Source organism: Equus przewalskii, unplaced genomic scaffold (assembly GCF_037783145.1).
Source record: "Equus przewalskii isolate Varuska unplaced genomic scaffold, EquPr2 ChrUn-10, whole genome shotgun sequence".
Lineage (NCBI taxonomy): Eukaryota > Metazoa > Chordata > Mammalia > Perissodactyla > Equidae > Equus > Equus przewalskii.
In genome coordinates this window covers 4205061-4227625 of record NW_027228747.1, presented here as the reverse complement: position 1 = coordinate 4227625, position 22565 = coordinate 4205061, and the positions used below count along the sequence as shown (strand labels likewise).

General features: G+C 35.4%; 1 protein-coding gene across 8 annotated transcripts in view; it reads left to right on the top strand.

The window, feature by feature from the left end:
* The window catches only part of RPRD2 (regulation of nuclear pre-mRNA domain containing 2), an 89111-nt gene that overhangs the window by 50715 nt on the left and 15831 nt on the right, over positions 1–22565 (top strand). For 4 of the 8 annotated variants that reach the window (XM_070607125.1, XM_070607124.1, XM_070607120.1 and 1 more), the window contains exons 3-7: positions 12673–12773; positions 13631–13708; positions 14981–15033; positions 15625–15751; positions 17167–17342. In XM_070607125.1, the coding sequence (XP_070463226.1) occupies positions 12673–12773; positions 13631–13708; positions 14981–15033; positions 15625–15751; positions 17167–17342 (535 nt within the window). The remainder of the gene's footprint in view (positions 1–12672; positions 12774–13630; positions 13709–14980; positions 15034–15624; positions 15752–17166; positions 17343–22565) is intronic. The other 4 variants (XM_070607126.1, XM_008514908.2, XM_070607121.1 and 1 more) reach the window with 1 other exon arrangement.

Here is a 22565-nt window from a genome sequence, read left to right as displayed (position 1 = left end):
TCTATATAGAAAATTATAAAACGTAATTGAGAAACATTACGGAAAACCTAAATAAATATTTGTGGTAGGAAAGACAATATTTAACAGTGTCACTTCTTCCCAAATTGGTTTATAAATCTAATGCAATCTTAATTAAGATCTCAGTAGAGTTTTCTTCCCCCTATTTTACACATTGACTCTGGATTTTATGTGAAAGTGCAGAGCGCTCCCTCCTTTTCTTCTCCCAAAAAGAAAAGGACAAGAAACTCTTGAAGAAGAACAAGGTGGGAATATTGGCTGTACCAGATGTCAAGCCTTCTTATACAGCTATGATAAATAAAGCAGTATGGACTTGGCCCTATAGAGATAGCCTGAGAAACCAGTGGAATGTAATAAAGTCTAGAAACAGACTAATGTATATGTATACTTGGTCTGTGTATCAAACTACTGGTAGTGTAAAAAGAATAACTTTTTCATAAATATTGCTGGGACAGTGGCTATTTATATAGGAAAAAACCAAATTAGATCCCATTCACACCATACACAAAAAATTAATTCCATGTTAAATACCTAAATGAGAAAGAACTATAAATCTTTTTGAAGACAACATAGGAGAATATCTCATGACCTTACCTCATAAGATTGATATATTCAGCTACATTAAAATGAAGACCTTCCATTTATCTAAAGATACCATAAAGAGTGAAAAGACAAGCCATAGAACAGGAGAAAATATTTGCAACGCAGTCACCAAAGTGTTCGTATCCAGCATATATAATATATACAATATAATAAGAACAAGACCAAAAAAAATTAGAAGATTTCACCTGGCACTTATCAGAAATTAAAACAGAAATTGTTTGGATATTTATTAATCACTTTTAAAACAATAAATGTAAATAAAATAATTTTTAGTGAGAAGAGTGGTGGTGTTTTGCATTCTTGTGGATCTCTTTAATATCTAGCTTAAAGGCAGACAGGTAAATTCTCTTGTATGCTTCTGCATTCAGTCTGTGGTGATAATACATGTCATATAGCCCTAGAACTGCTGAGATATAGTACTACATACTGTATAAGTCAAGTTCCAATCAAAAGAGAGAAACCACACACCAGTAATTTAAACAGGGAAAACTTAATATAACGAATTTTGTTAAGTAGGTAAAAAGTAGCTGACTACTAGAAAGAATAAAAGAACTCTAAGGTGTGATGGGGTAGTATCTGCTGAAAGCAGCTACCACCTCTGGATCTGAGGGAAAAGTGAATAAGGAGCCCTCTCTCCTCCAAGCTGAGATTCAGACCCGAAGAAAGAGCAGATTGCTACACAAACATGCTACCTGCCACTGCAGTGGCTAAGAAACAGGCTGGAGAGAGAGCATTCATTGCTGAAGTGCAAGGGCAGCCCTCCGCTTACATGCTGATCCACTTCAGAAGAGAACACCAAGAGAAGAATCCTTACTGCCTCTTCCAGCATCTCATTGTCACGCTAGGGCCCTCTATTGGCAGAGTCTAACGCTGAGCAAAGGAGAAATGGAGTTTGCACAGTCTGCCTCCAGTAAGAGGAGGAAGGGTGGGTTTAGAGCTGAAAAGTAATAAATTAATAACTGGCACACATACCTACCAGATAAGGCGTAAACTCTAAAGTCCACCAATACCAGCATTAGTAAGATTGTGGCACAGTGGGAGCTCTCACATTCTGTTGGTTTGCGGCTTGCTTGGTATAAAACAACCTCCTTTTAAAAACTGTTATATACACCCTGTGATCTTGCAATTCCACCCCTAGGCTTTTACACCTGAGAAACTTTTGCATATGTGCAATAGGATCAGTAGAAGTTAATTTTTATAGCAGCATTGTTCATGATAATAACAATTTGGAAACAAGCCAGATGTTTTTCTGCAATAAAATGAATGACTTGTGGCATGTTGCAATACCAGACAGCAAAGAAAATTAATGACTTTCTGTTACATGCAGCAACATAGATAAATCTCACAAAATACTGATTGAAAGTACAAAGGAATATTTATATGTGATATGATTCCATTTATGTGAAGTTCACGTTTGGCAAAAATAAACCATTTATGCATACCTAGATGTTAAAACATTAAAGAAAAGTAAGGAAATAATAACCACAAAGGTTTACCATCTCAGGTGGTTGGAAGGGATTATCATCTTGAAGGGGCCCACTCAGGTCTTCTGGGGAGCCAGCAATGTTCTATTTCTTGGCCTGGGCTGTGATTACATGGGTATTCACTTTTTAATTTTTTGTTGAATAATTTTATGTATATGTATGTTTTATGTGACTTTTCTGTCATGGATATCTCATAATTTCACGAAATGTCACCACGTAAATAGATGGAAATAGAGCTCAAAAACAGACTTATTTAGACTGAACATGATTTTCAAATTACAATACTGAGTAATGAGTTGAGGTAGTTGGTTCCTTTTGAAAGTTGAATTGGCAGCCTAGAAGAATAAGTTGTGTAATAAACCATAGAGCAGTACCATATTCCCAATTAGATGATAAGCTCTGTAAGGTTTTGGTCACTCCATGCCTCCACCTTCCTTAAAGATTCGGTATCTTCGGGCCCGGCCCCGTGGCCAAGTGGTTAAGTTCGCACGCTCTGCTTTGGCAGCCCAGGATTTCACCAGTTCGAATCCTGGGCGCGGACATGGCATCACTCATCAGGCCATGTTGAGGCGATGTCCCACATGCCACAACTAGAAGGACCCACAACTGAAATATACAACTATGTACCAGGGGGTTTTGGGAGAAAAAGGAAAAAATAAAAGAAAAAGATTTGGTATCTTCAAGAAATTTTCTCTTCGTGTCTTCTGCTTCCCAATCTGGATTAAAGAATTCTTTCTCTTTACTACCATTATACCTTATCTCTTCTTCTATTATGGCACCTAACATACTGCGTTGTAATTGGTACAAGTGCCTTTTGTCACATTTCTATCCCCCAGACTTTGAGCTTCTGTTCCCAGCACAATGCCTGGCACTTCATAGGTGATTAGTAAATGCTTCTAAAATGGATTATGGATGGATGGATGGAAATAGCATGGAGTGCTGTAAATCGGTGTTTCTTACAGGCCTCAGTATTCCTAGGTGGATCGATGGATGTAGTTTAAAGGATCTGAGAATTAGCTATGAGAAATAAAATTTAAATTTTTAATTTATAATAATTCAAAAGTAATTGTAAGCATATTCAGAATCATCTGTATCATTGCCTTGTAACAGTTCTGTGACTTATTTTCAGTGGCTATGTTAACATGTATTTGTGATTGTATTTTTGCTTAAGATAATATTACTTTATCAGAGGCTAATGAGGAAAGGTTAAAGGTGACTTTAATATATAAATGATTGTTTGCATCACTTGAAGGCACTAATAATTTCACCATACATTATGAAAAAGATTTTCATGATAGTTCAAATGAAGAAAATGGTGAAATAATTGAATGATAATGGTGTAGGCTTGATAAATTTAAGACTGTATATATTCAATGTGTATATTCAGTATCATGTTCACATTGCAGTTTGTAATTAGTTTCAACAGTGTGCATGGTATTTGCTTTATTTGTATTTAATTTGTAAATTCCAATTTATAGTTATTGAAGAACTATTAAATGTAATCAATGGAATAATGAGGGGTAAAAAGATATATGGAGATTTTGTGATCCATAGGAAATCCAAGAGAATTTACAGACTAAAAAGGATTTAGCAAGGTTACTGGATACAAATTAACATAGGAATCAATAGCATTTCAATATATCGGAAATAACTGATTAAAAATCATAGTAGATAAAAAGATATTATTAACAGTAACAACAAAAGCTCTGTAAGTTACCTAGAATAAAAGTGTGTTAAGACCTTTACGGAGAAAATTATAAACTGTTAGAAAAAGACAAAAATCAGCATGTAAATACAGTACACTTTAATCAAAATCCCAATAAGACGTTTTAAGTAACTTGTTATACTGATTCCGAAATTCATAGAGAAGAGTCAGTGTCTAGCAGTAGCCAAGTCTGTTTATAAAAAGCAAGTGGGGGGCTGGCCCAGTGGTGTAGTGGTTAGGTTTGTGTGCTCTGCTTCAGCAGCCTGGGGTTCACAGGTTCACATCCCGGGCATGGACCTAGCCCTACTCATCAAGCCATGCTTTGGCAGCATCCCACATAAAATAGAGGAAGATTGGCACAGATGTTAGCTCAGCAGCAGTCTTCCTCAAGTAAAAATAGGAAGATTGGCAACAGATGTTAGCTCAGGGCCAATCTTCCTCACACAAAAAAAGCAAGTAGGGCTTAATCTATGAAATATCAAGATTTATTATTTGTCTTTAGTAATTAGTGTGATATTACAAGGATAAGACAGATTTAAGGAACAAAACAGAGCCTAGAAATGGACCCATACATATATGGGCCCTTTGTAAATGGTAGACGTTGCATTACAAATCACTGGGAGAAAGGTGAACTCTTCAGTAAGTGATTCTGGGACATAGGCTTTCCCTGTGGAAAAAATAAAATTAAATGTTAAATGTTTTTCTACGCCATACACAAAAATATATTCCAAATGAATTACCTTGATGTGTAAAGCAAAACTTTTAAATGTTAGAAGAAAATATGTATGTTTTTATGACTATAGGGGTTAAAAAGCTCTTAAGACACAAAGAACAGATAACAAAGAAAAGTATTTATGAATTTATTACATCAAAGTTAAACTACTGCATTATAGAAGACACAATAAAATTAAAGACAACTGACACACTAGGAAAGATATTTGTTGTAGGCAAATAAAAAAGTTAAGTTGTATAAATGAGGATTATTTTAGGAAATACAGAGTAGCAAGGTTTTTTTTTTTTTAAGATTTTATTTTTCCTTTTTCTCCCCAAAGCCCCCCAGTACATAGTTGGTATATTTTTAGTTGTGGGTCCTTCTAGTTGTGGCATGTGAGATGCCGCCTCAGCATGGCTTGATGAGCAGTGCCATGTCCATGCCCAGAATTCAAACTGGCGAAACCCTGGGCTGCTGAAGCAGAGCGTGTGAACTTAACCACTCGGCCACGGGGCTGGCCCCCCAGAGTATCTAGTTTTTAGAGAGGAAATCTATCTCCATCTGTTTTCTGAGCTTCAAGGTTTTCTGATTAAGTATTGACTGTCTCCTCCTTGAGTTGACCCATTATTTAGCCTTCCGTTTAGTCAGTTAGCAAATATTTACTAAAGACCTCCGAGATATAACACGTTATTCTGATGGCATCCCAGAAATAAGATATTGATAAAGAAAAGATACTTGGGTACCCCTTCTTGTACTCTTCTTCAACTTTATACTTTGAAATAATTTGCTAACATCTTGCTGTTGTAAAGGCGGGGTAGGGGGTTGCTAGCAAAGGAAGCATCTATTAAACATCCTAGGAATTCTCCAAGGTCAGCCAATTTTTGTTACTTACAAGTCAAACAACAGAGTTTGTAATTAATTTGTTTTATGTTATGTGTGGTAATAATTGTATATTCTGTAGAAATTGAGATTGTGATCCGTAATGGCTAAAATGGAGGTCTAGAATAACAAGGTAAGTAAAATTGCTGTTTTGGATTTGATTTTTGTTTTCTTTTAGGAGAATTCCTAAAAGAATTTCCCCATCTAATGCTATTTTTACTATATTATACCCCCTAGTCTTATTTGTATGTTTTCTTAGCAGTTGCTGTTTTTCTAGCATATTTTCCTTGAGGACTTTGGTAAATAGCTACTAGGACTTCATAATGAATAGTTTGGTTTAAAAATGAGAAAATTCAATTGTCATTCATTCAATTAGTATGTAGTAAGCACCTTGTAGGTGCTGAAAAAACAAATAAGTTACAGTTTTTGCCATGAAGAAGCTCTCTAGTCTGGTTTAAAAAACAGACATTTACAGATTATGAGAACAGCTGGCTGAGTGGCCAACCAGCTATTCCAAAGGGTCCTTTTATTTTTTTTGAGGAAGGTTAGCCCTGAGCTAACATCTGCTGCCAGTCCTCCTCTTTTTGCTGAGGAAGACTGGCCCTGAGCTAACATCCGTGCCCATCTTCCTCTACTTTCTCTGTGGGACGCCTGCCACAGCATGGTTTGCCAAGCAGTGCCATATCCGCACCCAGGATCCGAACCAGTGAACCCCGGGCTGCTGAAGCAGAACATGCGCACTTAACTGCTACGCCACCAGCCTGGCCCCCCAAAGAGTCCTTTTTTTATAAAACAGTTACATTCTTGACAGAATATAAGCTGAACCAGCAACAGCGGACATATTAAAATGGCAGAGCTGACATTGACCTGTATGCCTGTATCAGAACCATGTGATCTAGGCACTAAGACTGAGACTCTGGAGACGGGATAAAGTGGTCTGGAGTCATAAGCTCCCCTTGCTTCCAGTATGGATTGTCTCTCTAGGAACATATTTCCTACTTAGACCACTAGGAATCCCATAGATTAAGATTGAAGAAATATGTGCTCACAAAGATCACCAGCCACACTGGGAAACAAACCACCATGAATGATAATCAGCAGATTTAGATCCCCCCACAGTGAGCCTCAGATATTAGAATTATCAGACAGAATATATAGAACAACTGTGTAAGAAATATTAAAGATTAAATAGAATAAGATGAACAATGGATAAGATATTTGGACACGTTTCAAAAGAACCAATAGGTATTGTAGAGAGGAAAAAGAGATTAAGCTAGAAAATAGTTCTGAAGAAAGTAGAATGCAGCAATAGAGAGGAACGAGGTGGGAAAGTGAAGATTAGAATGAGAGCCGTAACTAACATCAAGTTGGAATTGAGGAAGAGAGAACTTCTGAGTTCTTTTGAAGAGGTAATGACTGAGACCTCTCTGAAAGTGATGAAAAACATGAATTTGCAGATACAGGAATTACAACACATGCTAATAATAAGCAGGATAAATAAGAAATTCACACCTAGTCATTCAGATGAAATTACAAAACAAAAGATTTTGAAAGCAGCCAAAGGGTTCATACCTGCTAGGATAACTGTAATTTGTAAACAAAACAAAACGAGAAAGTAACAGGTGTTAGAGAGGATGGGGAAAAACTTCTACATTTCTGGTAGGAATGCAAAATGGTGCAGCTGCTGTGGAAAACAGTTAGGTGGTTCCTCAAAAAGTAAAACATAGAATTACTCTATGATCCAGCAATTCTACTTCTGGGTATACCCAAAAGAAACAAGAGCAGGAACTTGAATGGATATTTGTACACTTGTTCATAGCAGCATTATTTACAATAGCCAAAAGAGGGAAGCAACCCTGGTGTCAATTTTCAGGTGAACGGATAATCAAAATGTGGTATATACGTAAAATGTATAAAAAGGAAAGAAATCTGACACATGCTGCAACATAAACCTTGAAGATGTTATGCTAAGTGAAATACAGCAGTCACCAAAGGACAAGTACTGTATGATTCCACTCCTGTGAAGTAACTACAGTAGTCAAATTCACAGAGACAGAAAGTGGAATGGTGGTTGTAGGGGGAATGGGGAGATAATGTTTAATGGCTATAGAGTTTCGGTTTTGCAAGAGTTGTGGAGATCAATTGCACAGCAAGGTGAATGTACTTAACACTACTGAACTGTACACTTAAAATGGTTAAGATGGTAAAGTTATGTGTATTTTGCTACAATTTCTTTTAAAAGGAATGAAGTTCTGGTATATGCTGCAATGTGAATGAACCTTGAAAACTTTATGCTGAAATAAGCCAGACACAAAAGTACAAATATTGTATGATTCCACTTATATAAAATATCTACAATTAGACAAATCTGTACAGAAAGAAAGTAGATTAGAAGTTCTCAGGAGCTGGAGAGAAAAGGGTAAAGGGAAATTAATTAACAGGTATAGAGTATCTGTTTAGGATAATGAAAAATTTTAGAAATAGATGGTGGTGGTTTTACAACATTGTGAATATAATGAGTTCTGTATTTTAAAAAATGGTTGAAATGGCAAATTTTATATTATTTTACCACAATTTTTTAAAAAGGAAACAAAAAACAAGGAGGCCAAAGAGAAAGGACAGAAAGATCACATACACAAGGACTACGATTAGACTGACAACGTACTTCTCGATAGCAACAGTGGAAGCTAGAATGCAGTTATGAAAAATATTTTTATAGCATTCATAGGACATAGATTTTTTGTCAACATAGATTTGCATACAAAGCAAGACTGCTTTCAAGACCCAGACAAACCATATAAAGATATCTCCAGAGAAACAAAAACTGAGATAAATTTATCATTAAGAAACTTCTGAATCAGTTTTACTCTGAAAAGTTAGCAATAAGAAGGATGGTGAGTCATACTAGCAGTAAAATTTATGAAATATCTATAAGAATAGCCTTAATAAGAAATATATGAGACCTGTATGAATAAATTGTAGTTGGGAATGTTGAATATAAATTCATAAGTATTAATGTTTTGCTGCAATAATGAATAATGTATTAATAATTCATAGGTGTTAATAGAAAGATAATACTTTGTCTAAGTTAATATACGAGCCTAATATAATTTAAATTAAAAATGCCAAGATTCCCCCCTTTTGAAACTTAACAATACTCTAAATTTACTCTGGAAAAATATGCAAGTGAGAATATAACTAAGAAATATTTTGAGGGGGCTGGCCCCGTGGTCGAATGGTTAAGTTCACGCGCTCCACTCCAGCAGCCCAGGGTTTCACTGTTTCGAATTCTGGGCGCCAACATGGCACCGCTCATCAGGCCATGCTGAGGTGGCATCCCACATGCCACAACTAGAAGGACCCACAACTGAAAATATACAGCTGTGTACCGGAGGGTTTTGGGGAGAAAAAGGAAAAATAAAATCTTTAAGAAATATATATATATTTTGAAATATAATTGTCATGAGAGAAGATACGCCACAGTTTGGGAGATAATACAATATAATGTAAAAATGGATCAATGGAACTGAATTTGCAGCCTAGAAAAAGATTAATAATTAAATGTATGCTAAAGGAAGCACAGTAAATCAATGAGGAAAAGAGAAATTATAATATTGGAACAATTAATAGGAAATATATTTAGAGCTCGACTTTACATCCTGTATCCCAGTAGATTTTATTTTATTTTATTTTATTTTATTTTATTTTATTTTTATTAAAGATTGGCACCTGAGCTAACAACTGTTGCCAATCTTCATTTTTTTTTTTTCCTGCTTTTTGGTTTGGATCCCAGGCATGGACCTATATACCGCTCATCAAGCCATGCTGTGGTGGTGTCTCACATACAAAAGCTAGAGGAAAATTGGCATAGATGTTAGCTCAGGGCCAATCTTCCTCACCAAAAACAAAGAGAGAAAAAATGTTACAATTTTAAAAATCTTTGGTAGGAAAATTTTCTGCACTTAAAAAGTGGCAATTGGGACCGGCTCTGTGGCCGAGTGGTTAAGTTCGCGTGCTCCGCTGTGGTGGCCCAGGGTTCAGATCCTGGGCGTGGACATGGCACCGCTCGTCAGGCCATGTTGAGGCGGTGTCCCACATCCCACAACTAGAAGGACCTGCAACTAAGATATACAACTGTGTACGGGGGGGGGGTTGGGGAGATAAAGCAGAAAAAAAAAAAAAGATTGGCAACAGTTGTTAGCCCAGGTGCCAATCTTTAAAAAAAAAAAAGTGGTGGCAATAGAGAGTGCTTTTTACTTTAACAAGGCTACATTTTAAAATTCTATGTTTTAAAATGTAACTTAAACATTAAAGTGCAAAATGAGGAAAGATAATTGTAATGTGGGCAAAATAATATTTTTATATGTAAAACTTATTTAATCATTAGAAAAACACTAAAATACTAGTGAGCCGATAGGCACAGTTCACAAGAGAATAGACCACCTCAATCTGTTGATGAATTTTAGTATTATTAAAGGTGGGATAGCCTTAATCTTAGTATGATTAAAGGTGGGATAACCAGACATTGTATATGTCCTGATGGGATGCAGTATAAGCATATAGCATCATTTATTAAATATTTTTTCCAAAAAATTTCAACGTGGATGTAATCCAACTAATTTTCATCTAGAGGAACTTCAAGAATTGGCAGAACAAGTTAAATGACTAAAGAAAGCAAATAAAGCTAGAATATAAGACATTCTTCTGGACAGCTGACCCCTTGACTGCAACAAGTCAATGAATGGCATGGAACAAATACTGAGAACAATTTAATCTAATTGCTCTAAATTAAAAGAGACTTAAGCACCCTAACCAAATGTAGCATGTTGACCTTTGGATTCCAATTCAAACACACTAACAGTAAAATGACGTTGAAACATTCAGGGAAATTTGATTATGGAATGAATGTAGACAATGTCAGAGAATTACTGTTAATTTTATCAGGCATGGTAGTAGTACTATAGCTATACAGCAAAATATTAGAATTTTTTTAGACTGGGGTAAAATGACACAATAGCTGAAATTTGCTTTAAAATACTTCAGCAAAAAAGAAAAAGATAGATGGAGAAAATATGGCAAAATCTTGATGATTTTTTGGATCTGGGTGATTCTACTTTGAAGTATATTTGAAAATTTTGAGTAAAAATTTTTAGAGAAAGGGAAATGGTTAAATTGAGATTACAAATACAAACAAATGAGACTAACCATTGCTGCAGAAGTATGGTGAACAGTAAACTTCATATTAGTGGTACAAGTATAAATTGGTACAACCCTATTAGAAAGCATTTTGGCATTATTAAGGAGAAAAAGAGGCTTTGACCAAAAGATACTTATTGCAGCATTAATTATAGTAACAGAAGTCCAGAAACAACTTAAGTATCCAATGGTAGGCAGGTGGTAAATTTTGGAGCAGTTACATATGGAGTATTGTGTAGTCATTAAAAGTAATGCTTATAAAGAGTTGATTAGAACATTGGGAAGTGCTTGTTTTGCTAAATGAATAGAATAGAGTACAGTTATGTGCACACACACGTATAAAATTGATTTCAAATACAATACTGCATCCATGGGGAAAAAAATACTAGAAGATAATGCTGAAATTGGTATGCTGTGAATCTCCATTTGGTGGAAATGAGTGGAATTTTCTTTATACTTTTCTATAATTTTTTCAGTGTTACGTATACATACATTTATAGTATTTATAATATGTAATATATTTATATATTCTAGTGTCTGTAATATATGATAGTCATAAGTGCTATATATACTAGGATATACACTATAAATACAAGTACTATTATATAAATGGTATATATACTATTATATGTAAGTGTATATGTATTTCTTTGATAATAAGAGGAAAGATGTCAGCATACAAAGCCTAAGAAAAGAAACAAGAATAGCGTCTGTCCATTCTGGTTAATAAATCTCTAGAAAATAAAATTTTCTAGACGCTTAGTACAGTTTTCTCTGTTTCCTGTGCATGTTGTTATTAGGCCATAAAAAGTCCTTTGTGAACTGTGATGTTATGGATTCATGGACTCTCCTGTTTGAAAGGGGCCATAAAGTTGACATAGTTCAGTTTCTTCAGTCTTCTTAAGAGTTGATGGATTTGCTTAGAGAAAGGATAAGTTCCTGTTTTGTTTTTTGTTTTTTCCCTGTTTTTGTCTTTTGACAGATCTGTTAAGAATGTTAGAGGGCCGAGTGGTTAAGTTCACGTGCTCCACTTCAGCGGCCCGGGGTTTCGCTGGTTCGGATCCTGAGCACGGACATGGCACCGCTCATCAGGCCATGCTGAGGCGGCATCCCACATGCCACAACTAGAAGGACTCACAACTAAAATATACAACTATGTACTGGGGTGATTTGGGGAGAAAAAAAAAAGATTGGCAACAGTTTTTAGCTCAGGTGCCAATCTTTAAAAATAAATTTAAAAAAAAGAATGTTAGAATGTTCTCAGTTCTTTGACAGATTGGTTAGAATGAAATTTCATTCTCTGTAACTGTATGCCTTTGTCTTTATTTTGCCTCCTGGGATCACACAAAACCAGTTTGATCCCTCTTCTTTACAACAGTTAATGTCCTCCCTGCACTGTTTTTTGTTTCTTCTACAATTCCACATAAAATATAATTTTAATTTTTGCTTCCTGGTAATTATTTGTCAAGCACTTCTACTGCAATCATTTTCCTCCTTAAGTAAGATGACCAGCCTGACGCAGAAGCCCATCTGTGAAGCAAACAAAGTAAAGTGATACTCCTCACCTCCCTCATTTTGATGTGTATTCTTATAGTATTAGGTGATAACTTTTTGGAAAACATGTCATAGTATGTGATTGACTCGTGATTATTTTCGACCAAACCTTTAAGAAGAAGAAAACCGCACAGCATTGCTAAGCCTTTGTCTTCTCATTTACACTAGTGCAATTGGCTGTTTGGACCAGCTTTTCCCTTATTAGATATCCTCTTCCTAGATTCAGCCTATGTTTTGGGATACCAGTTGTGTCAATGGGCACATCAGCTAGCCCTCTCAACTTCATATGCCTCTAAAAGTTCAGTATGTCATTCATAGCCTCATCTATGTCATTGATAAAAAGTGTTGAAAAGAGTGTTTAAGTAAGATTTTAGTCCTAGGCACTCTGAAAAAAAAATGTTTTAAAATAAACATCAGAAAACATTTGGCAAATAATCTTGTTGACAACTTTATTTTCAGATTTCTAGTTTAAGATATAAGTTAACGTTTTTATGTCTGTCTCACTTTTCCTTTCTCCTCAGGGATCCATCTGTCTCTAAGTCTATAGAACGAATCTTTAAAATCTGGGAAGATAGAAATGTATACCCAGAAGAAATGATTATGGCATTAAGAGAAGCTTTGAGTAAGTATCTTTTCTATCCTAAAAGGAAAATTTGTGTCATTGTTCAGTCTTTAAAATTGTATGTGTTTTATAGATCTGGTCTTGTTGCTTAATAATGAAAAATAAAGTTTTGTATTTGGCCCTATTTATATAAAATTAAATGCTTACAAAGATCTGTTTGACTTAAAACTTAAGTAGAATTGTTTTGGGGAGGGTTGAATTTTATTTTTATTGACTAAAGAAAGTCAAGTATATTCAGTGATGATGGCCATCTGATTATTTTCCTGCATTTGCTTTACTTTGAGTGTTTTAAACTGTTCATTTTTGTGTTTAATAATTACTGTCCTGTCCTTTTACTGTTGGAGGATTGTTGGACAGGGTTCCAGTTTTTACTAAGATATTTGACATTAAGCATATATCGACATTCTTCTGTCTCTATTGTAGTTTAGATTTGCAGTAAGTTGTGTATCTGTTTTTTAAGTTGTTTAGTTTCTATATGTTAGATGCGTGTAATTAAGTCATTGAATGGAGGCTGGTGATATTTGATACCGTGACCATTGTTTGACTAGAGCTTTACTTTAAAAATAATACCTTCTAAGAAGCTGTTAAATTCTTCATTTGAATGTGTTAACTGGTATTTTTAGCTTACTGCCCTATTCTTCTCAAAATTAGTAATTTCATTGATTATAGAAATGATGTTTATTTGACAGCTTCTTAGATATGGTGGGTGTTTTAATTTTTTTTATAAAAATGAAAGAAAAGGAAAGAAAGAACACAGTCTCGGACTGCCTTTTTTCATGCTACAACTTTGACACTGAAGTGGACAGACAGAACAGCTTCCCATAATGCCAGATTGCAAAAACTGAAATGTTTTCCAGGTACCACTTTCAAAACTCAGAAGCAGCTGAAAGAAAATCTGAACAAACAACCGAATAAGCAGTGGAAGAAATCACAAAGTAAGGAACAAAATCTCAACTAATATAAAATTACCTCCTCTTTTTGGAGCTGAAGAAAATGTAGACCATTTGACATCGTACCTGGCATAAACCATGGGCAAGCCTGTGTTTTCCAGGCCTGGGAGGCTCCCAGTGACTTACACTAAACAAGCCATCATGGAGTTACTTCTAAAAAAAAAAAAAAGCTGCTTTTAAGCAAAGGAAATGCAGAAAAAGGGTTTAAATGAGTGAAGATTCAAGAGTAGTTGGGGGATTGAAAGAAGAAAAAAAATACTTGATAGTGCCCAGGCTAACCCTCAGGTTCAAAGATAATGAAGTTAGAGCCAGCTGGCATTAACAGAGCTGAAGAGGAGACTAGGCATTAAGAAGCATTTCTGTGGGAGCCATGAAATCCTTCAGATTTGGGGATACACTCTACAGATTAGACATGGGCCTCAAATCCTGGCCAGAACCTCATTCTCTTAACAGGAGCTCCTGCTATGTTTATCATGTTTACCCAGCATGAGAACAAGGGAGTGAAATACTGCATGTTGTAGGCTGCTGTGGGCCACACTGAGGAATATTGAGAAAGACTTGAAGGTGTGGAGGGAACAAGGTAAAAGAGAGTGAGAATTGGGAGGTGAAACAAGACACTTGGGATGGTTTTGCTCCAGCAAGCATATGATATTCATCATCATAAGGGAGTCCTCTGACATCCTTTTGGTCATAAATTGCATGCTTAGGAACAACAGGAGTCATCATTTCAGCCAAAGTTCAACTGCAGTGGTAATGTACTTAGAACTCTCCCTGCCTATTTTTGCTGTGAATTGAGTCGACAGAAAAAAGGAATCTTAAGCTAAATACATACGAATAGAGTTAATGTTTTAGGTAATTTTCTTCAGCCAGTGCTCAGGATTAATTGGATGTCTTGCTCCTGAACACTCTTAATTTGAAGTATTGAGATCCTCTTACACTCAGTCAGACTAGGAGAAAATGTACTTTATGTATCTCAGTATCTCCAAATGAGTAATTCTAGGACTTTGTCACTTAAAGGGTCTGTTGGAGGTAAGTAGGTTAGACTCGTCTAAATAGTATATTTTTATATTGACTATACTTAGGAGTGTTGAAATTTCGTATTCCATTGTTTATTCTAGGAATTGTATCATGATTAAATGTGCATGTTTGACACATAGTCAAAGACTACACCCTTAACTATAGAGTTGAAAATCTTCCTAAATATTAGTTGACTTTTTGTGTCTGTATTCTTAATGATCTTTTGTTTAATTCCAACAGCATCCACGAATCCAAAAGCTGCTCTCAAGTCTAAGATAGTTGCTGAATTTCGAGTAAGTTACAGAATATGTTTAACATGCCAAAGCATTGTTCACCCCTTTTGTGTTAGATTCCTATACAGTCCAGTAAGGTTTATTTTTATTCAGTTGTACATCAGTTATATTTTAAACATGTTTGAGTTGTTCTAAAGGAATCCAGATTGCAATCAGATGTCTTCAAGTTTTATCTCTTCCCCTAACGGAAGAAATAACCTTCTTCCAGAATATCTTTTACCAGTTGAGTTCTTTATTGAACCCCCCCAACAAGGGATTCATCTTTCTAAATTAGAATTTTCTTAGTGTTAATATAGTAAGACTATGCTTATCTAATTAAAATTTAAAGTGGATATAAGTGGACCTTTGTCTGTTTCGGTCTTAACCCTGTATCCTTAAATTAGCTTTAAATAACAAGGAAAAGGATCTTTAAAGTGTATAACAAAATATGATTTTGACATGAGAATTGATATTAATATCCCTGATTGAGGAAACATGAAGAACTTTTTCCTCTTGGAGTTTTGTTAGGTTTTAGTCATATTTTATTTTAGTGGGGAAAAATGGAAAAGTGAATCATCTCATAAATGAAGTATGACTCTGGTGTGTGTTCAGTCTCAGGCCCTCATTGAAGAGCTGTTGCTGTACAAGCGCTCAGAAGATCAAATAGAATTGAAGGAAAAACAGCTGTCAACAATGAGGGTAGATGTGTGTAGCACAGAAACCCTCAAATGCTTAAAAGGTAATGCTTATATCCCTTTAAATAGAATAACTCAGATTTTCTTTCCAGATCTGTCATTTTCAGATCACAGTGGCTTCTCCCATAAAGAGAACCTTAGGTTGTGGAGAGCAGTTGTAGCACCTCTGGTTTCCCAGGTTGTAATTTCCTGCATATACTTTTCATAGGTAAATTCATGTCCTTCACATTGTGAACCTTAAGCTTACACAGTGTTACGTGTTGATTATATCTCAATAAAGCTGGAGAAAAAATAAGTTTAAAAAACCCAACAAACAAATTCTGTCCTTTTCCCCACTTCTAGTGCTTTCTTAATGTATTGGGTTATATCTAGACAAGTGTGTCTCACATGTGTAATTAACTGGTTTGGGTGTGATCTTTAATAAGGTTACTGTAATGCCTTATAAAATCTAGTTAGTTGCTCTCTTTTTCTAACATTGTGAATTATAAGCAATAATCATATTATTAATTTTTAGAATGTAAATCTCATGAAGGTAGAAATTATCCCTATTTGTTCATTGCTGTATCCCAGTGCCGAGAGCAATGCCTGGTGCATAATAGGTATATGATAAATATTTTTGAAATAGTTAGTAAATGGCTACTACATATTCATTTTGGCACCTATTTTGTTCTTGTACCATGCTTTAAAGTTAGTATATGTTACCTAGTTTAATCCTTACAACAACTCAGAATCGTATTAAAAACCTGTTTTATAAATGGGAAATCTGAGGCTTCCAAAGGAGATGAGTAGTTTGCCCAAGTCACACAGCTGATAAGAGGCAAAGCCAAAATTTGTGCCCATATCTAAAGCCATATTCCAACAGTCATGGGGAAATAAGTATACTTAGGAAAGTAAGTAACAGTTTGTAATGTCACTGTTGTTGGAAGAAATAATTCATGGTTTATTATTCTTCTGATATGAAATTATCAGGAATCTTCTTCAGATTGGAAAGAATTTTTAATGTTATACACACAGAGGTCACTTTATCTTGACTTTTCTGAACCTTAGTTTTCTCATCTAAGAGACATATTTTATACATTCTATAGAGTAAAACTTAATGGTATAAGTGAACAGAATTGAGCCTCATTCTGTTATTCCTAAGTTAGCAGTGTGGCATCAAATTTGTGAAGAAAAGCAATCAATAAACTTTCTTTTAGTTGGACTTTATTTTCTGTACCTTAATTACAGGTGCCTTCCTAATGCTCTCTTGCTGAACTCTAGCAGATTCACATGAATCATTTTAATAATCTGTTTTGTGATTTTTGTCATTTGGAGAAGCTTCTTTAAGGTGAAACTAAGAGACTGTTACACAGTAAGGCAGCAAGAACAGGTTCACAGATCATCTGGAGAGGGGTTTTCTTCAAAAGGTTAAATTTTTTTACTTTTTATCCTAAAATGAATACTTCCTCTGTTATTTTAGATAAGACAGGTGGGAAGAAGTTCTCCAAAGAATTTGAAGAAGCAAGCTCCAAGCTGGAGGAATTTGTGAATGGATTAGATAAGCAGGTGAAAAATGGACCCTCACTAACAGAAGCACTGGAAAATGCGGGAATTTTTTACGAAGCACAGTACAAAGAAGTAAAAGTGGTGGCCAATGTAAGTAATAATTAAAGATATCTTATATTGATTGCTTTCCTATATGTCAGTGACTGTTTATATGTGTTACCTAACTCTATGAGGATAAGCATTCTTATCTCCAGTTCACAGATGAAGTCACTTTTGAAGAGAGTTAGTAATCTTGTACAGGTAATATATAAAATAAGGCAGAAGTATATATAACCTTTTTTTTTAACCATCTAGTTTGATGGAAACATCGTTACTAAATTTTATGCAAGTTGACTGAATTAAGGACCCTCTCTGTTCCCACCTCCACTGGAAGGAGTGTTAATGATTGGATATTTGTCTAATGGCCTCTGAAAGAAACTGTCCATTTTATACTTACTTAATTTTTTTTTAAACACACTTATGGTTCTCTCTTTTTTTTTATAAGATTTTATTTTTCCTTTTTCTCCCCAAAGGTCCCCCGGTACATAGTTGTGTATTTTTAGTTGTGGGTCCTTCTAGTTGTGGCATATGGGACACCGCCTCAGCATGGCCTGATGAGTGGTGCCATGTCCGCGCCCAGGATCCGAACCGGCGAAACCCTGGGTCGCCGAAGTGGAGCGCAGGAACTTAACCACTCGGCCACGGGGCGGCCCCTATACTTACTTAATTTTTAGTCACTATCATAAAAGCATATAGTACTGTAGATCCCACCAGTCCCACTTCCTAAAAGCAGTTTCTCTTAACTCATTTAGCTACTTTTTCTGGGTTTTGTCTCCATATTTCTAAATAATATGCCTATATTGTTCTTTCTTGATTTATCCTGTTTAAGAAATATCTGTTAACTTGGTATGACAAATGAGAATTTAGCTTATGCTCACCTGCCTTCCCCCTCTCCCAATATCATTATGTAACTGTTTTAAATATATTGATTACCTTTGTAAATTGAACTACTATATATACTATTTTTTGACCACTGACTGTAGTCTCCTCACATTGTAAAATGAGGATATTAACATCCCTATTCTTTCCCATTAGTTTTCGTCTATCCCTTTAGTTTCCCAACTTCAGTAGACTACATTGTCAAGGTTGATAATATTTACATTCCATTTTATAATCATAATTGTCTTATTTCCTTGCTTTAAAGGTTGAAAATTAATAGACAAAGTTTATATTATAACTATGTAAACATTGTTCACTGCAAGGCCTTACAGTAACTGTGGGTATATTAGAAATTTTGGAGTTTTCCATTTCCTGCTCTCTAGGTCTCTAGATTTCATACTAGGACCACTCTTTACTGCTATTTTTATATGAGCCCTCTATTTTCCAGATTCCATGTCTTCTTTTCTTGGTTTTCTGTCTTGTTTTGCTGGAGCACATCCTCAATTAATTTCCCCCCAAAAAAAGCTTTGCAAGAGAGAAATTTTTTGAGTTCTTATATCTAAAAATGTCTTTATTCTGTTTTCACATTTGCTTTGATAGTTGCCTGGTTGAAAATCATTTTCCCTCATAGCTTAGAAGACATTACTCCATTGTCTTTAATATGTTGATATGAAGTCTTTGCAAGAAGCTTTAGGGATTTTATCCATGGTGTTCTGAAATTTTTACAGTGATATGTCGACATGTGAGATTTTCTTTTTTTCATTTATTCTAGGTTTACTTGGTGTGCTCTTTCAGTCTAAAGATTGGTATTCTTCAACTATGAGATAATTTCTTTATCTTTATTTTCTTTATTTTCTCTTTCTGGAATATTGATTAATCAGATGCTGGACTTCCCAGATTGATCACCTGTGTGTCCTGTGTTTTCTCAACTTTAATCTTTTTGTTCTGCTTTCTGGAAGATTTCGACTTTATCTTCCAGCTTCATCTTTTCATATTTATGTTTGACATTAATATTTTAAATTTCTAAGAATTCGCTTTTGATCTCTGTTCCTTTTTTATGGCAGCTCTTTCTCATTTTATGGATCCAGTATATGATGTCTTTGAGGATACAACTTTTTTGTCTTTCCTGAATTGTCTTATTTTCCTCTAGGGTCTTTTTCCCCCCTCTAATTATCTTGGACTTTTTCTTTTATCATTCTGCTTTTCCTCAAAAGTCAGATAATATCTCTTTGTCCATTCATATTTAAGAATGAGATATGAAAAAATTGAGAGGTTCTCTGTATGTAGGTAGGGATTATGTACTCTTGGGTTTAACCGTTAAAGTCTGTGACACGTGAGGAGCTGGCTCTTAGGGTAGGAGGAGCCCTGAATGTCAGAAGGCTAGAGTCTTTTGCCCAGATATTTTAACTCTTTAGGAAGGAACTCATATTTTTTTTGCCCGGGGCATAGTGCCTAGGCTGCCAAGTATGAAGATTGCAGAGGAAGTGGTAGTGAATGTTTGGTATTCACACTTTTAATTAATTATTGTGACATCAATCCCACTACTCACTCAACCCTTTTATACTCATCATTTCCTGGATCAAAGCCTCTCAGGGATTCTGCAAGACAAATCAGCTCCTTTCTGCATACTCCTAACCTCGTTTTTCTCCACCCTGCCTCCTCACTTTGCACACTTTGTCTTCTGAAAATATGCGGAAATCTGTTTCTCAGGTTTGCTGCTTCTTGTTGGTTTATTCCTTTTTGTATTCCTTTGCAATTCATTTTATAGGAGTCTTAGGAAGGAGAAACCATGAATGGGAATGGTCAGTTCATCATTTTGACCAAAAGACCATTTTATAATTTTTGAGTGTTGACCTATAATAGTCCCTAGGGCCCTTATATATGAAATCATATAAAGTCATTTAGTCTGTTTTGGAGGCTCCTCAGCAAATGTCTGGGAGAGGTTTATTCAGCAAGCATTTATTGAGCGCTTATTCTATGTCAAGCGTTGTGTAATACAGAGAAAAAAGACAGAGACTCTATTCTTATAGAACTCTTTTGATGTGATGCAGAAAATACAATGAAAACACATAATTGTAATTTTGTGTAATAAATGCTATAATAGAGGTAACTATAGTACTGTGAAAACAGATTTAATAGGTGCTTTAGCTGATTTGAAAGTGGAGCTGGAAGATAGGGAGAAAAATTTCCCAAAGGAGCTGAACTCTGAAATTGCAAGAGTTAGCTAAATGAAAGCCCGTATTCTCTGAAGAGCATTTTCAAAAGCTTGGGGGTCCGGCCCTTTGGCTGAATGGTTAAGTTTGTGCGCTCCGCTTTGGCAGCCCATGGTTTCACCAGTTCGGATCCTGGGCGTGGACCTGGTACTGCTCATCAAGCCATGCTGAGACCACGTCCCACATACCACTTCCAGAGGCACTCACAACTAGAATATACAACCATGTACTGGGGGGCTTTGGGGAGAAGAAGAAAATAAAAGAGCATGGGAACATAAGAGCACAGCAAAGTTGGTGGGCCTGAGAGTAGTTTCTTATAGCTGGGTGTGTATGAGATAGTGATAAATAAAACTGGAGAGGTAGTCAGGAAGAAAAGTCCTGGTATTTATTTTAAGGCCTTTGAATTTTACCCAGAAAGCAGTGGGAGGCAGTTGTAGGATTTTAATTTTGCTAGTCATGTGATAAGGTCTGCATTTTCAAATCTAGCTAGCAGAATGGAGAATATTAGGGGCAGAGAGACAACTTAGGAGCTTGTTGAAGTAATCCAGGTTGGCTTATGTTGAAAAACTAAACCTCTAAGCAGTATTTTCTAAAAGGTTTTGACTACAATCCACAAGAAAGATTTTACGTGGAAACTGAGATCTGCAAACAAGCATGTGCATATACACACAGCAAAAGTTTTACAAAACGAAACTTACTCGTTATATGCAGTACACTGGGAGATATTCTTTCTTCTACATTATTTAATTTCTTTCTTTTTCTAATTTCTTCAGATGAATATTTAGGTAATTGATTTTCAGCTTTTTTAAAAAGGTATTAATACAATAAATTTCCTTCTGAGCTGCATCCCATAAATTTGTATATTTGGGTGTGTCTTTTACAAACAGCACTTAGTTGCATCTTGTTTTTGTTTTATTGTTGTTTTTTAATTCAGTCTGACAATCTTTACCTTTTAATTGGAGTGTTTATTTCATTTGTTGATATGCTTGCGTTTGTCTGCCATATTGATACTTGTTTTCTGTTTGTCCCATCTGTCCTTTGTTTCTTTGTTATTCCTTTTCTGCCTTTTTTGTTGTTGTTAATAAAGTAATTTTTAGATTCCATTTTATCTCTTCTTGTTGCTATCTCTCCCTTCCTCACTTTCCTTCCGTCCCCAACTTCCTCTCTCCTTTCCTCCCTATCTCTCTCTCACTCCCTCTCTTAGTGGTTGCTCTGGGGGCATTACAGTATACATCCCTAACTTACCTCTTTAAACTGTGTTAATTTAATATTACTATCTTAATATTGTTATAATAATACCTTAAATTAATATTCTATCACTTCAATTACAGTGTGAGAACCTTACAATAATAGAGTTCCCTTCCCCCAGATCTTTATGCTATTGTTACCTATTTTACTTGCATATATTTTATATAGTTGATAATTTTTATTAATTTTGTCTTAAACAGTCAGTAGACTTTTAAAGAAATTAAGGAAAAAAACATACTCTTCTATATTTACTCACATATTCACGATTTCTGGTGTTCTTCATTCCCTTTTGCCGATCCACATTTCTATCTGGGATCATTTCCCTTCAGCCTGAATCCTTTAGCATTTTTTGTAGTACAGGACTGCTGGTGATAAATTTCTCAGATTTTGTTTATCTGAAAATGTCTTTATTTTACTTTGGTTTCTGTGAAATATTTTCTCTTGATATAGAATTCTGTTATTTCTTCTCTTCCATTCTTTCTCTTCTCCTTCTTGGATTCCAGTTACATGTCTCATGTACTCTTAGATTTCTGCTCTGTTTTATTTGTTCTTTTTTATCCCCTCTAGACTATTTTTTATTTCTTTTTCTTTTTTTTTGGTGAGGAAGATTGGCCCTGAGCTAACATCTGTTGCCAATCTTCCTCTTTTTTTTTTTTCCTCCCCAAGCTCCAGTACATAGATCCTAGTTGTTGGTTATTTTAGTTCTTCTATGTGGGATGCCACCACTGCATGACCCAACAAGCAGTGCAAAGGTCTATACCCAGGATCCAAACCAGTGAGCCCCAGGCTGCTGAAGCAGAGTGCATGAACTTAACCACTTGCCCACGGGGCTGGCCCCTCCATTTTTAAAATAATGCTTCTTGAATGACCAACCAAAATTATTTCACAATCCTAATGGGCCAAGGCTCTTAACAATAAAAAAGGAAAAAGAGAC